The sequence below is a fragment of the Macaca mulatta genome, chromosome 16 (assembly GCF_049350105.2).
Source record: "Macaca mulatta isolate MMU2019108-1 chromosome 16, T2T-MMU8v2.0, whole genome shotgun sequence".
In the NCBI taxonomy this organism is placed as follows: domain Eukaryota; kingdom Metazoa; phylum Chordata; class Mammalia; order Primates; family Cercopithecidae; genus Macaca; species Macaca mulatta.
This window is the reverse complement of record NC_133421.1, coordinates 22,057,251-22,073,785: the sequence shown is the minus strand read 5'-3', so window position 1 is coordinate 22,073,785 and position 16,535 is coordinate 22,057,251. Positions and strand designations below refer to the sequence as shown.

The 16,535-nt window shown below is 49.4% G+C and overlaps 1 protein-coding gene across 15 annotated transcripts in view; it reads right to left on the bottom strand.

The window, feature by feature from the left end:
* The window catches only part of DHRS7B (dehydrogenase/reductase 7B), a 63,697-nt gene that overhangs the window by 10,408 nt on the left and 36,754 nt on the right, over positions 1 to 16,535 (bottom strand). For 6 of the 15 annotated variants that reach the window (XR_013405706.1, XR_013405708.1, XM_015118687.3 and 3 more), the window contains 2 exon segments: positions 8,753 to 8,931; positions 3,515 to 3,624 (listed from right to left, as the gene is read on the bottom strand). The exons of 1 other annotated variant lie outside the window; for it this stretch is intronic. Coding sequence is in view for 9 of the 14 variants with exons in the window: in XM_077968782.1 (XP_077824908.1) it covers positions 3,515 to 3,624; positions 8,753 to 8,931 (289 nt within the window). In the remaining 5 variants the exon portion in view is untranslated. 15 annotated transcript variants of the gene reach the window in all.

Below are 16,535 nucleotides of genomic sequence, written 5' to 3'. Positions count from 1 at the left end.
ATAACTAAAATCAGAAATGAAAGTGGGACCACCAACTTTACAGAAATGATAACACATGATAAAAAAGATTATAAAGATTATGAAAAATGATATAAAAGAATATTATGAACAATTATTTGCCAACAAGTTAGAAAAACTAGAATAAATGGATAAATTCCTTAAAAAACACAAATAACCTAAACTGACTCAAAAAGAAATAAAAAAATTTCAGGAGACTTATAACAGATAAAGAGATTGGATCAGCAATCAAAACCTCCCAACAAAGAAAAGTCCTGGACCGGATGGCTTCACTGGTGAATTCTGCCAAACATTTAAAGGAGAATTAACACCAGTTCTTCTCGTACTCTTCTAGAAAACTGAACAGGAGAAAACACTTCCTAATTCAGTCTGAGGCCAACATTACTTTGATACTAAAGCCAGATTAAAGATATCACAAGAAAATTATAGAGCAATATCTCTTATGAATATAGATGCAAAAATCTTCAACAAAATACCAGCAAATTGAATTTAACAGCATATTAAAAGGATTATTCACCACGACCAAGTGGGATTTATCCTAGGAATACAAGCAAGATTGGTTCAACATAGGAAAATCAATCATGGCCAGGTACAGTGGCTCATGCCTGTAATCCCCAGCACTTTGGGTGGCTGAGGAGGGAGGCTCACTTGAGCCCAGGAGTTCGAGGCCAGCCTGGGCAACATGGCAAGACCCTGTCTCTTTAAATTAAAAAAAAGAAAACTGGCGGGGGGCGGTGGCTCATGCCTATAATCCTAGCACTTTGGGAGGCTGAGGCGGGTGGATCACCTAAGGTCAGGAGTTCGAGACCAGCCTGACCAACATGGAGAAACCCCGTCTCTACTAAAAATACAAAATTAGCTGGGCATGGAGGCATATGCCTGCACTCCCAGCTACTTGGGAGGCTGAGGCAGGAGAATCACTTGAACCTGGGAGGCGGAGGTTGTGGTGAGCTGAGATGGTGCCACTGCACTCCAGCCTGGGTAATAAGAGCCAAAACTCCTTCTCAAAAAAAGAAAGAAAAAAAAAAAAAAAACCCACTTGATCATCTCAATTGATGCAGAGAAGAGATCTGACAAAATTTAACACCCTTTCATGGTAAACATACTCAATAAACTAGGAATAGACCAGAAATTCCTCAACACAGCACAGGGTGTTTGTGAAAAACCCACGGATAACATACTCAGTGGAAAAAAATGGAAAGCCTTCCTCTAAGATCAGGAACAAGATAGGATGCCTGCTTTCGCAACGGCTACTCAACACCGTACTGGAAGTGCTAACCAGAACAATTAGACAAGAAAAAATGACCCAATTTGGAAAGGAAAAAGTAAAACTATCTCTGTTTGCAGATGGCATGATTCTATATACAGGAAATTCCAATACATCCACAAAAACCTAGTAAGAGTTAATTAACAAATCGAGCAAAGTGGCAAGGTACAAGAGTAACATCCAAAAATCAGCTGTGTTTCTATATACAAACAATGAATAATCTGAAAAGGGAATCAGGAAAGCAATTCTATTTACAATAGCAGTTTAAAAAATTAAATATGCTATGGTTTGAATGTGTCTCCCAAAACCCGTGTGTTAGAAACTTAATCCCCAATGCAACAGTGTTGAGAGCTGGGAACTTCATGAATGGATTAATGCTGTTATTGTGGGAGCTTCCTTCTCAAAGGATAAATTCAGCCCTTTTCCCTCTTTCTCGCCCACATGGTGCCTTCCTACATGTTATGACGTGGCAAGAAGGCCCCTGCCAGACACCAGACCCTTGCCAGATGCCGGCTCCTCAAACTTGGATTTCTCTGTCTCCAGACTTTGAAAACTAGATTTCTTTAAAAATTACTCAGTCTGGCTAGGCGCAGTGGCTCACGCCTATAATCCTGGCACTTTGGGAGGGCAAAGTGGGCAGATCAGTTGAGGCCTGGAGTTCGAGACCAGCCTGGGTAACATAGCAGGACCCTGTCCCTACAAAAAATGAAAAAATTAACCCTGTACAGTGGCGTGTGCCTGTAGTCCCAGCTACTCAGGAGGCTGAGGCAGAGGATTGCTTGAGTCTGGGATTTTCAGGCTGCAGTGAGCCATGATTGCACTAGTGAACTCTAGCCTAGAGGACAGAGCAAGACTATGTCTCTAAAAATAATAATAAAATAAAAATAAAAATCACCCAGCCTCTGCTATTGTTACAGCAACATAAAACAGACTAAGATAAACACTTGGCAATAATCTAAGGAGGTGAAAGACTGTACACTGAAGACTGTAAAACACTGCTGACAGAAATTAAAGAAGACATAAGTTCACAGAAAGACATCCTACATTCATGGATTGGAAGACCGTGTTGTTAATGTGAGAGTACTACCCAAAGTGATCAATAGACTCGATGTTATTCCTGTCAAAATCCCACTGGCAGTTTTTGCAGAAATAGAAAAAAAAATCCTAAAATTCATATGGGATGACAATGGGCCCTGAATAGCCAAAACACTCCTGAAAAAGGACAGCTGGAGGACTCACACTTCCTCACTCCAAAAGTTGTACAAAGCTACAGCAATTAAAACAGTATGGGTCCTTCCCCTCCTCCTCCCCCTTGCCTCCCCCTTCCTACCCTCATGCTCCATCCCTCCCCCTAAGGGGGAGACAAACCCGTATGATATGACATAAGACAGACATATAGACTGACTGAATAGAACAAGGAACCGAGAAATATACACTTCAAATATGTAATCAATTGATTTTTGTAAGGATGCCCATTCAATGAGGAAAGACGGTCTTCAACAAATGGTGCTGGAAAAAGGAGATAACCACATGCAAAAGAATGAAACTGGACTCTTACCTAATACCATTTATAAAAATTAACTCAAATGGATCAGTCACCTAAATGTAAGATTTAAAACTATAAAAGTTGGCTGGGCACGGTGGCTCATGCCTGCAATCTCAGCACTGTGGGAGGGTGAGGCAGGCGGATTATGAGGTCAAGAGATTGAGACCATCCTGGCCAACATGGTGAAACCCCATCTCTACTAAAAACACAAAAATGAGCTGGGTGTGATGGTGCATGCCTGTAGTCCCAGCTATTTGGGAGGCTGAGGCAGGAGAATCACTTGAACCCAGGGGCAGAAATTGCAGTGAGCTGAGATTGGGACATTGTACTCCAGCCTGGGTGACAGAGCGAGACTCTGTCTCCAAAAAAACCTTTTAAAGTTATCACCATCTCCTACTCCCACCCAATGAGTAGAGCTTAGCCAGGTAAAAGGGAAGGGAGAAAAGAGAACTTTCTAAACTCATAGTGCTAGCCAGTAGGGGCATCGAGATGTAAACCACCGGACAGTTCTCCCTCCCCATGCAGCGGGCCCGATTCGCTATGGAGACCTGCTGCCTTCCCTGGGACAGTGTGACACGTGGATGTCCTGTAACTCAGCAGTCCAGGAGTGGACCTCTATCTCCTCAGTGCCTACAGAAGAGGGCCTGCACTCCTTCCCCATGGAAAGCATGCCCGTGGCTCACCTTGGTGGCATGAGAAGCGGTGAGTTCTCTGATGAGCTCTTCGAGGGCCCCACCATTCCGGCCACAGAGCACCAGCTTAGCACCAGCAGCATAGAAGACTTTTGCACATTCTAAGGGAAGAGAAAAGAGCCCTGACAGCCATTCTTCCCCAGCGCCGTTCAGTGTAAATTCACCCAGTGTTGCTGTTTGCTGCTTCACACCCTTGACATGTCTGTGTTGGCCCCTGCTTGTGGTGGTCCAGCATGAAGCTGGGAGCTAGGGTCCAGTGCAGGGCTCACACCCAGTGCTACAGACATCCACAGGGCAAAAAGAAAGGCAGGCCGAGGTGGACAGATGTGTTAAGTATCATGCTCAGAACGCCCCATGATACTCCTGTTCACCTGGATCAGCTGTGAGCATCACCTATCTTCACAGCTGAGGGAGCTCAGCAAAGTCACTCAGGCAGAGGCTTGTCCTGATTGACAAGGACAGTCAGGGCCAGCTATTATGTCCTGCCAAGGCTGTGTGGTGGCACTACCCAGGCACAGCTCTCCTGGAACTACTCACACAGTCCTGTAGAAAAGCTGGGGCAGAGGACCGAGGCCCTTCCCAGGTCTGATGGGCTGTTTCCGAGGCAGTGCTTGAGGCAGAGGGAGCAGAATGCCTGAGGGGCCACAGGCAGATGGAGCTGGGACAGAAGGTGGAGGGTCTAATAGCCTCACTGGCTGGGGAGGGGTCAAGGCAGTGCACGAAAGTACCTGCCACACGCAGGACTATTAAGGATGCCTGCCTTTGAAAAGGCTCAGTCCTGCTGGGCGGGAGGGAGTGGGGACACTGGAGGAAAGCAGACTCCACCAAGCCCGCTGCACTATTTCAGGGGACAACCTGTGAGGACTTCAACTAAGACCACAGCAGGGACAGTCCAAAGCTAGCCAGACACGTGGTCTATATCCTTTTGGTGGCAAGAAACAGAAACTAAACTCACACTGGGGCAAAGCAAAAAGAGAATTTGCCAGAGGGATTGTGGGGAAGTTCAAGAATGGAGAGGAGAGCCGGATGGCCAAAACCTAGGAAGGACCCAAGTGCTGGCTGCCCGGGTGCTCTCACACGTGGGCAGCCCCAGAGCTCACATGCACGGTTTTGTCTTGTCTCTTTCCAGCTCCGATCAAATCCCAGGGAAGGCCATGATCAGCCCTGAGTGGGGGTAATCACAGGTAATTCTCCTGTGGCTAAGCAGGAGAGCCTGACAAAAAAATCCCCTGGACACAGGAGGGTAAACCACCAGAACTGGGGATGGGGGACTAGTCTGTGGGGAGTCAGAAAGGAAACGGAGTGATGGCAGGAGGGGAGGCAGAGAGGGTGGTGGTGTTGCTTCTTGCTTACCCTCCCCTGCAACATATCCTATATAAATGTTCAGTGCCCCGAAAACGTCCATACAGCTTATGAAAAGCAGGACAGCCCAGCAGCCAAGAGAATGGACTTGAGCTAGACTTCCAACTCCGGTTAGAACTTGTTTGTTTCTGACTTTCCTCTTATTTAGGACGCTTTTTATCTATCAAGCACAGTAGTAAGAGATTACCTGCCTTAACTCATTCAGCCCCTGGGGGTGTGACTGTGAGACTGAAATGAGTTAAGGCAGGAATCTCTTACCACAGTGTTAGATAAACAGCACCTGCAGTGTCAATTGTCATTTTTGTATTTCTATTTATTAAAAAAAAAAATTTTTTTTTAGAGACAGGGTCTTACTCTGTTGCTCCGGCTGGAGTGCAGTGGCACAATGATAGTTTACCGCAGCCTCGAACTCCTGTCCTCACCTGAGGTGTCTCCCTCAAGTGCTCACCAGCAGATCTGCACAGGACACCTTGGCCCCTGGCTGACCCTGACCTGACACCAGTGAGCCACTGACTTGGTTCTAGATGGAATCTTAAGAGGCCCAGGTGATTAGGTGGCGCCCTAGCTCCTGGTTCATGGAAGGGAATGGCCTTTGCAGGCTAGTTCCATCTCTAGGAGCCATGTGGTGAGGGGCCAATGCTGCAGGCTTGGAGGATCAGGGCTGCCACCTCCTCATCTGGAAAGGAAAGGTCAGAGGGGCAGGCGGTGTGTACTGGTCTGAACAGGCCTGCCCTTAGAGAAGTGTCCAATTTCCTTAAAGCTAGATGGGTTCCAAACAGGGGAGGAGAAGACACTCCAGCATCCTTCAGGACCAGGGGTCCTGAGAGGCCTGAGGGAAGGCTCCCTGATGTCTGTCTCATGGTGTGAAGCCTCCCTGTGCTCCACAGCTTCTTGTTCAGCTCCCTACACAGCATTTGCTCACCCCACGGGCGCCTCTCCACACATCCGACAGTCTTTGGGAAAGAGGTGTTAAGTAGACTCAATCTAGACACACCATCTTCTTTGAAGGAGATGAGGTTGGTGTGTTCCTTGGCTCATCCCGACAAAGGGTGGAAGCCCAGAGAAAGCACCCACCGTGGGTAGTGAGGCCTGGTCCCAGCGCCCCAACCCTGCCTGCCCTGGTCCTCTTCTCAGCAGAGCAGCAAAGCCCCTACAGGAATGAGGCGGGTGGTGGCTGCACTCCAAGCCAGATGCCAGCATTCCTGAGGCTAGAACTGTTCATCCGGTTTAGAAATCATTCCCAAAGGCTAGGAACCTTGGGTCCTGCTGGCTGCCTCACCCCATTTGGTCTTGTCCTGACCAATACATAGGACATTTGTGAGGTGCCACCAAAGGGTGCAGACACAGAACCCTGCAAAGATGGGAGTCCCGCTGGAGTCTAAACTGCTTTGGGGAATTGACTGCCTCAATTCTGTTTGAGTTTTGCTTCCGAGCAAAGCTAAAAAGAGAGGAAATGAAAGTTTGTGTAGGGAGTGACAGAAATGAAAACAACAGATTGGAAGGATTCCATTTTCATTTATTGAAAAGCTAATACTGGAAGGTTGGAGGGTCCAAGGAAAACAGCTCCAAGGTACATACGTGAAGGGCTGCAGATGACTGACTATCCAGTGCCGCTGGCACGCCTAGCTGGAAATCAAGAGAGCTGTGCACGGCCCTGTGGCTAAAGCTGGAGGAAGCAGATATCCAGAATGTTCTGTTCCTTTAGTCAGTGGTCCCACACTATTCTACAAGGACAAGCTCAAGAGGCTTAAATACACAAAACAAGAGACAAGATAGGAGAAATACGAAAAACCGAAGACTCATTGCATAACTCCAAACCTTCCGAGTGGCTGACACGGCAGGCAGAGCCACTGAGGACAACATAGCTCTGCCTCCTCACAGAAGCAAGGCAATAGCAGCACGTCCTTGGTGGCATCAACAGTGGCTGTACTTGACATGGCCGGTTAAGAATCTGCTCTACTTTATCTGGATGGAGGAACTCCTGTTCCCAAAAAGTAAAATGGGGCAGAATACAAGCAGTGACGAATCCAGGAAGGGCCTGACATCTTATGATACACAGACAGGTCTGGTGACCTCCGTGACATTTTCTGTTCCCTTCATAGTCTTGGTGTCAGGAGAGGAGATGCAGAAGGAAGAGGACAGCTTGTTTCTCAAACATCCACGGATGGGAGCACCTGCGACCCAGAGCTCCACCTCTGCCAGCCCTCAAATGCTCTTCAAGGACTTTCACAAAATGCTTCTCTTTGAGCTCAAGAGAAGTGGCTGCTGACCACCCTATATATAGCAACTGAGTAAGGTCAGAGGACTGACGATGGCAAAGGGCCTGCAGACAGCTGTCCCTGCAAAGGTCTGGCTATCCAATGACAGACACGGTATTTACCCCTGGAGACCTCACCTAACATCCACGGTGGTGCATAAATGAATCCATACTCCCTAAAGCCTTCCCAGGCCACCCCTGGCCAACTGCAAGCCACTTCCACCACAAAGACCCATCTGCTTCTCTGTGTTCATGCAACACCCAACTGTTTATAAGTCCCTGCGGGACCGTGCTTCTCCCACCTCTGGGCCTGTCTGGAATGTTCTGTCTACCAGCCCACCTATTCCTTTTACCCGGCCATCTCCCCTGCTGCAGCTTTGAGACTTGAGTTCTAGAGACAGAGATGTGGGTTTGACTCTTGGTTTTGTACTTTCTGGCTGGAAGTCCTAGTCATTCTTTCTCTGAATCTTAGCTGTGAGAAGTCAGTAAGATAATGCATGTAAAAATGCTTAGCACAAGCCAGCACATATACACGTGCCTTGTCGCCACTGGGCTGGTTTGGGAGCATATGTTACTGCAATGGCAATACAGTCAGATAAGTCCTTGCCTTTCTCCTTACAGCAGTCAACTGTGACCTCCTTCAAGGAAGGGACCCTGTCTTTCATCTGTTTGTTCTAGAACCTGACCCAGAGCCTCCCACTTAGCAGGCGCTCCATCAGCTCCAGCTGAGCTATCACCAACCAGAAGACGTAGCAGCGGGTGGGTCACCACAATTCAGGGAACTCCTCAGCCTTCTTCCATGGAACTCAGCGTGAGCGTGGATGGTAGATGGTATGGTGTGTGCATGTGCAACATGCTAAGTCAATATACATGTGTGGCAAGAAAACAACGGAGCCCTGCAACTCAGAGGCTTCCAGAAATGGGAGAAGGGGGAACCCAGGTTTTGGCACTCCAGGCCAGGGTCCTGGTATACCATTCCTGAGACTTAGAAGCTCATGGTGCTCACTGGGTTGGAATGGACCTAGACTGGAGACCCTGGAACAGCTGAGGCACCATTTATCCTGTCTTTGACCTTGCCGAGACCATGCTGAGGGGACAGCTGGGGGCCTGGCCTGGGAAGGCAAGGCCCAGAGAAAGCGTGCACCAAAGCTGTGAACCGGAGGTCCCGGCTGAATCTAGGAAAGGACATGTTTCATTTGGTCCTCATAGAGGTAAAAACACATTTTAAGTTAGCTGTCCGTATTTGGAAATTAGGAGATTTCACATAAAATTCCTACCTCAGCAAGCAGCTGGGGCTGAGCAGGGCTGCCCTGTGAGGGGCAGGCATCCCATCCCATCCCATCCCACCCCACCCCACCCCACCCCACCCCCGGGGCCAGGCTGCTTCTCTCGCGCTTGCCTCCCACGCTGACGCTGAGTCATTTCTCACTGTGCCTTGGCTCCTGCTTTTCCCACTTGGACCAAGGACAGTGCCATCCAGCCCACTTCCCTCATCTGGACTTCTGCTGCCGCTTTGGGCATTTGCGCTGGTGGTCCCTGTGCAGCTAGGCCGCTCCCCATCGCTGGCTGACTTCCCCCCACCCCCTGGCAGCACTGCCTCCAGCACCCACCTTTGCCCAGCCCTGAGGTGGCGCCTGTGATCACCACCACAGCATGCCGCAGGTAGGCCTTCCCGCGCACCCACTGCAGCAGCCGGAAGAGGCCGAAGACGCCCAGGCAGCCGAACAGCAGGGGCAGGATGGCTGTGGAGGTGATGAAGTCCATGGCCCTCGCCTTTGGCAGATTCTTCCTGGGAGAACCAAAACCAAACACACCAGTGACAAAGTAGCAGAGCTCAGGGGACTTTCCTAGGCTCTTCCTCTCATCTGATATGAATCCTAGATCTCCCTCTGTGGACCCCAGAAAGTACTGACCCAGGCCCTGCACCCTCGGCTGACTGTTGAGCATTGTAGAACATTCTCCCTCTTACTCAGTACTGACATGAGCGGACAGAAAAGCTACAGGCCTCATGCTGCCCCTCAGGGAACAAGCGGAGAATGCCATTCAGCCTAGGATGTAGTCACCCACAGTGTTACAGGAAGAGGTGGCGTGTCGGTACTCACCTGCCTCTCCTTCGGAAACCTGTGTTGGCCTTACCTCAGGTAACGCCTGTTTTCATTTTCACTCCCTGAATACTTGTGAAACTAGATAGGGGTTTTTTTGAGGAAAGGAAAAAGGAAGTCGTACCAATTCTTATCCTCTTCAGAGCAGACACTCAGAGGATGGACGTTTCTGGGTGGAGCAGCCCCTAGATTGTTACAGTGAGGGCCACAGATGGACTTCTGACCACAGGCCTCGCAGACACCCAAAGGGGATTCAGTGCAGGGCCCTGCCCCAGGCACCAGCGTGGGCTCCGGCTGGTGAGCGTGTTGCCCTGCTGTGCCTGTGGCATGTTCCTGCCCAGCATTCCCCAGTGAGCCATGAAATCCGCAGGCTGTGCGAGTGTCTGTGCAACAGTGTGCAGTTGATTCTTGGGAAATGTGTGTTTTTCCCCACCTGCCCTTATTTCCCCTGAACCTCCCCCATTCTTCCACATTCACCTGTCCCCCTGTGCCCAAAGCAGGAGATAAGAGGGGGACACAGGGTTAAAGGAAGGCCGAGGAGGAGCTGGTGAGGACCGTGGTGAGCACCATGTGCTGTCGCTGGGAAGCCATGCCCTGGAAGGCCACTGGCTGAGCGAGCCAGCGTCTGTGAGACAAAAGGCCCCCGACAGTCCACCTCCAGGGCTGTGGTTTACAAGCACAGCATCCTTCTGAGGAAGCAAGAGGCTGGAATCCAAGAAGAGAGTTCTGGCAAACCAGCCTGCAGCTCTAAATTATTCATCAGCTTGGAGCAATGATGTAAAACCCTCCCTCACCTACTTAATATCCCGTCTCAAGCCCACACATTAAAAAAAAAAAAAAATTCTGCTTCCCTTCCTAAGAGGACATCAACTCTGGATGCCAGAGTGAGGCTAGGAACACTGTGGACTCCCAACACGCATCCATCTATGCACCAAGTCGCTTTGATCCTGAAGTTCATGTTCAGGGTGGCTGCCCTGATCTACAGTAAATCGCCCCCTACAAGAGGATTCTACTGCAACTGGAACTGTCAAGTCAACTAGTTTAGCATTTACTTTTTCACCTGCTTTTCCAGATACGCCTGAATTCTTAACCACCGTAAAAAACAGCCACATTCTCGGACTGTAAAAATGACAGTTTCCCACCAACCGCCACTCAATCCACTTCTGAAAACACCTCAGCTACTATCTGCTGTGTGGACGAAGCTCCCTCTTGCCCTCCACTATGCCAAGCCTCCGCTGGATGAACTGGGGATTAAAGTGGTATCTAAAACACCAAGCTCTTCACCCAGGCACTACTGGTAGCATCCCTGCCCCAAGAGGAAGCTCTGGCCAGGTGTTCTTGCCTGCAGGCTATGCTGGGTCCCAAGGACCCTTTGTCTGGAATCTGAGAAGTGCTCAGGAAAGGTGTAGGGTAGGCACCGAGGCCTGTGCCACTGCAGGGTTCTGTGGGTGCTGTCTGAAGTCCTGCACAGGACCAAGATCCTGAAAACGGAATGTGGGAGGGTTTCCCAGGGGAAGGAGGGATAGACAGTGGGAGGCAGGAATGGTTGCCAGTTTGTTGATATAGCTTTACCAGAAAATTATAGCAATTGACAAAAGGCAAGAGAAGGCTCGAGGTAAGGATAGCTTAAAACTTGCATATAATAAGCTGGTTGAGGGGTGGGGGCTTAGGAAGAGTTAACTCGGCTGGATGGCTATTTGGTAAAAGCTTTTTTCCCACTGCCATCACAGGTCTTTGTACCAGGTAGGTCTCAGGGTAGGACCACCCTGCCTTGTCCAGAATGGCCCAGGGCCCAGCCACTGCCCAGGATGAGCTTGAGGTACAAAAGGGGTAGGGGCCTCAGCTCAGGGAAGGATAGTAGGCCTCAGCCTCTGGGGCTGGGACCCGGAGCCCCACTAGGCGTGTTGGGTGGAAATCCCTCTGAACACTCCGCCATGGCCCCTGGAGGCCAAAGCCTGTGACTTCCGCCCCATTTCAAAGCGACGACCTGGGGCTGAGGCAGAACGCCACTGAGGTCATGGGGGTCAAGAGCCAAGTATGCAGTCTGTCGCTTCCCAAAACCCAGAGGCCACCTGAAAAACACTAACTGCAGCACAACAGTGGCAGCGCAGGGGTCATGAGGATGAACCCTCAAGCCAGCCTGGCTTGGGTGACACCCTGGCCCAGTCACTTGGCAGCCTGGCAAAGAGGCCTCACTGCCCTGGGCCTCAGTGTCCTCGCCTCTGAGCTGAAGTTATGAGAGGACCTCCCTCCTGGGTTTATTACGATGTTGGATGAATTCATCTGTGTGCACAGAGGAAACACAGCTGCCACCAGCATCATCATGATCACGACGACCTCAAAGTTCCTGGACCAGGACCTCCCCTCCCAGCAATCAGGCTCCCAAGGCTGTCTGAAGGGACCCCTGGCTCATTAAAGGAAGCTCATTAAATGTATTAAGTGTCCAATGTTGTTTAACTTCTATATCTTCATCAACCCTTCAGTTTAATCAAATTAACCAATAGGAAAAAGCACCATCCACAACATTGGCAGAAGTCAGAAGTCAGGCTCTCGTGGCCCAAGTTTTGTGTTAGAAAATGTGGTTATCAAGGCCAGCAAAGCAGGAGAGAGCAGACAGGTACCAAAATGTCCCTCAACCCCGTTTTCACACCCAGGGAGGAGTAGGATGAAAATAAGCCAGCCCAGCAAGGCTCCCCAGTGGAAGATGATTAAAGCTCCCAACAAATTGTACTTTCATGCAACCTAATTAAAACTCAAGCCGGCAATCTATGACATGAAAAAAGAGAAAACTACACACCGTCTTGTACACTTCTGGGATTCCTTGAGCACCTGACACATCATAGGCCAGCCTTGGTCTCCTGGCCCTGGGGACCACTTTGCCTGAGGCAAACATGGCGCCGGGTGAATGGGATCCATCCTTGGCCCGGGCCGCTTTCTGTGGGGAGAGTGCATGTCTGCATTCAGTCTGGTAGGTTGCTATTGAATCAGAATGCAAAGTAAATTAAAAGCCAGTGCCAAGGCCAAACGCAGTGCCTCACGCCTGTAATTCCAGCACTTTGGGAGGCTGAGGTAGGGGGATCGCTTGAGCCCGGGAATTCAAGACCATCCTGGGCAACATGGTGAAATCCCATCTCTGCAAAACATACAAGAACTAACCAGGTATGGCAGTACACGTCTGTAGTCCCAGCTTCTTGGGAGGCTGAGGTGGGAGGATTCCTTGAGCCTAGGAGGTTGAGGCTGCAGTGATCCAAGATTGCACCACTGCACTCCAGTCTGGGTGACACAGTGAGTCCCTGTCTCAAAAACAAACAAAAAACAAAATCCAGTGCCAACTCTCCCCTGCTAACAAAGAATGACCATGGTGGGAAAAGATACCCCAGAGCGAGCCGTTTATCTGAGAATCAGCTTCAATTCCAGCATAACTTTCCTGACCGGATGAAGTTGTTCATATTGATAATCCTGACTCCTTCCAGAGTTCTTCAAATTCTGAAAGCCCTCCTAACTGTTCTTCCACTCTGCGGGGCATGTGGCCACACGGCTGGGCCTGCTTGGGCTCTTAGAGACAGCTGCGCCAACACTCTCCTAGCTTGTCTTTGGAAGTGGGATGGCCAGGAGAGCTAGCCACGGAAAGCCCCACCACCTTGCCGTGGTGTCTAGGCCTTTCTACCAGCTAAAAGGACAGCTTCACGGTGGAAGAAAGGAACAGTGTTCTAGCTGGCCACATTTCCAGATTAGGAAGTATATCTACATAAAACAAGGTCAAAGGGAGGCCTGTTTTCTTTGAAAATGGCATACAAGAAGGATTTATATATATGTACAAACTTTAATATATTTATCAATCATGCATTTTATACCAAAATCCTTATTAACTGCTAGTTTCAGATAGATAGTCGGATCATGGACTCAGAAGGCAAGACTGATGGTATAAAAAGGGACTGGGAAACAACATCTGGCTCACGATTTTCAGCATTTGGAGATCAGCTTGTAGAAAGAAGGGGCAGAGTCTGTCCCGCACCACTGTGAGCCATGGCGGAAAGCAGGACAGAGACATGGGGAGAGAGAGTGAGGCCAGAAAAAGAAGGTGAGAGCCCCTCAAATAGAAACCATAGTGCACACGGCATCTGGAATCAGAGGGCACCACCTACACATGGAATGTGCACACTCACAGTCACACTCTTAGTCCTTGGGTAAGAGACCTGAAGCATGGTCTCGCACTGATGATGAGACTCACAAACTGGCGTGAGGAAGGGAGAGAGCTCAGGGGCTCACATATTAATGCTGTCTGCTTGTATTTTCATCCCTTGCCAGATCCATGAGCTCTAGACCCAGGTTAAAAGAGTGCAAAAGGGCCGGGCGCGGTGGCTCGCGCCTGTAATCCCAGCACTTTGGGAGGCTGAGGCAGGCGGATCACGAGGTCAGGCTGAGGCAGGCGGATCACGAGGTCAGGAGATCGAGACCATCCTGGCAACCACGGTGAAACCTCGTCTCTATTAAAAATACAAAAAATTAGCCGGGCGTGGTGGCGGGCGCCTGTAGTCCCAGCTACTCGGGAGGCTGAGGCAGGAGAATGGCGTGAACCCGGGAGGAAGAGCTTGCAGTGAGCCGTGATCGCACCACTACACTCCAGGCTGGGGAACAGAGTGAGACTCTGTCTCAAAAAAAAAAAAAAAAAAAAGAGTGCAAAGGTAGCAAAGTCCCTCTAAGGGTGAGTGTTCCTTGGGCCCGGGGTAGCCAGAGTTCGGTGTTTCTCCCTGTGATTCTGCTGCTCCTTTACTTTCTGCTGAACCCACCACTGTTCTAACTCCCTCATATCCGTGAATGCAGCTCATCCACCCTTTAAGGGCTTCTGGAACCTCAAATTAGACATGAGACTATCACCAGGAAATCAACTCTGAGCACAAATGTCACCCTTTATGTCATCCATTCCATTCCTTCTACTTTGGCCAAAATTCTCCATTGCATTTCACAGACGGAATCCGTTCCTCAGATTCCTTTCTCTCAAGCATTTTTTTTTTTTAAAGAACTGTGAATAAAAATAGGTTGTTGGAATCTACTCAGAAACCACACGTAGAAATTAAACTACTAACAGCCACATCTGAGAATCAAAGGAGGGGATCTCAAAACCCACCAAAGATTTTTCAAAAAGAACAATTTCAGGTCTGTAAGAAGGATTAGCCATGAAATAATTTGCCATGTTACACACAAGAAAATTGGGCTAAAGGGCAGAGAGGAGTTCCAATTGGAAGGCAAAACACTGAAATCACACGGCAAGGATTGGCTTAGTACCGCTAAAGCAGTTAGGATCCTGCTCCCACAAACCTATACCTGCTCTTTTATTTTATAACCAATGGCCAGTTCTAATCAGCTGCTCTATTTAAGGTGACATAAACTATGGGTCGTGCTTATGACCCATATCTTGAAATATATCTGAAAGCTTCTGTCATTTTCAGAAAGTAAAGGCAGGGTCAAACTACTTTTTTTTTTTTTGGTCTCAAATGTCTGAGAAGCCACGTTAAGGGTGCCTTCGACTGGAGAAAAAAAAAAAGAACAATATCCTACCTCAGATGGCAGCTACTTTGCCAGTGGCGGGTCCTAGCGCCAGTGTCTTCTCTGGTCTTTTGACCTGGGCCAGAGGACACCTTCAGGTCAGCAAGCCCTCCCTGGAATGCCTGAACAAGCCACGGCAGAGTGGCCCGTGGGGTGTATTTTCAGAAGCCAGCCTTCAGCCCCTTGGTTTAAAAGAGTACAGGCTGGCTTTAGTAAAAATAAAACCAGAAGGAAGATTTCAGACCAGGCTCCTGAGTGTTCAATCCTGGGAAGAGCAGCCACATTGAAGTGAGCTCTGCTCTCCAGTAAGACGCCGAGCACATGCTTCCCAGCAATCCCATGTCGGGTGGGGGGGGCGGGGAAAGGTGCCAAAGCCCAGCCCCGGGCCCTGTAATGTGATGGCACAGGAGTGCAGTGACAACGAGCAGGAGGCAGAGCCCGCGCCAAGTCTGCCTGTTCATTTTGGCCTAAAGCCCTGCTTATCAATTATAGCACTTACTACGGCTACCTAGGAACTTGGACACACACAATTTTGTTTTTTAATGTGTTTTTCTGTTTTTGTTTTTGTTTTTTTTTTTGAGACGGAGTCTCACTCTGTTGCCCAGGCTGGAAAGCAGTGGTGTGATATTGGCTCACTGCAACCTCCACCTCCTGGGTTCAAGTGATTCTTCTGCCTCAGCCTCCCAAGCAGCTGGGACTACAGGTGCATGCCACCACACCTGGCTAATTTTTGTATTTTTAGTAGAGACGGGGTTTCACCATGTTGGCCAGGCTGGTCTCGAACTCCTAACCTCGTGATCTGCCTACCTCAGCCTCCCAAAGTGCTGGGATTACAGGCGTGAGCCACCACGTCTGGCCTTAATGTGCTTTTTAAAGTGAATTTAGATCAGGCGCAGTCACTCACACCTGTAATCTCACCACTTTGGGAGGCCAGGGTGGGTGGATTGCTTGAGCTCACAAGTTTGGGACCAGCCTGGGCAACATAGAGAAACCCCGTCTTTACCAAAAATTTAAAAATTAGCCAGGAGTGGTGGCACGCACCTGTAGTCCCAGCTACTTGGGAGGCTGAAGTGGGAGGACGGCTTGAACGCAGGAGGTGGAGATCGTGCCATTGCACTCCAGCCTGGGTGACAGAGTGAGACCCTGTCTCAAAAAAAAAAAAAAAAAGTGAATATAGTGTTGCTGGAAGACATTGGAATAATGTCACTCTCTTTCCTAGAAAACACACCAGAGGCCCAGGCCCCCCGCACCCGCCCCTGACAGAAACTGGACAAGGCACTGACTGTGGTGGTAAAGACGAGAAAGCACCACGTCAGCACGAGGGAGGGGGACAAGACCACCGTGCTGCATAGTTGCTGTGCAACACAGGCAGATTCATTCACTACTTGAAACTAAGCACACTCACATCAGAATGGGGATGGTCGCTCCAATGGGAAAATGCATGGGAAAGCACTTTGTAAATGTGAAAATCTTGAACAACTGTGCTGTTGAATCATAAACTGACTGAAAAAAGGCAATTCCCCAGAGAGAATTTCAGAAACGTTCCAAGCAATAGCAGCCAAGCTGGCAGCTTTAAGGGCTTGTCATGTTTGAGTATGTTTGGTAGGAAGACCAACCTTATTCCTCCACACCCACACCGGGGATCACCTCAGATCCTGGATGTCGTGCACTCATCCGCTCAACTACACTTCTCGAGTGCCCTCTGGTACCAGGCACCGGTCTAGGGCTGGGGTGGAGGGCAATG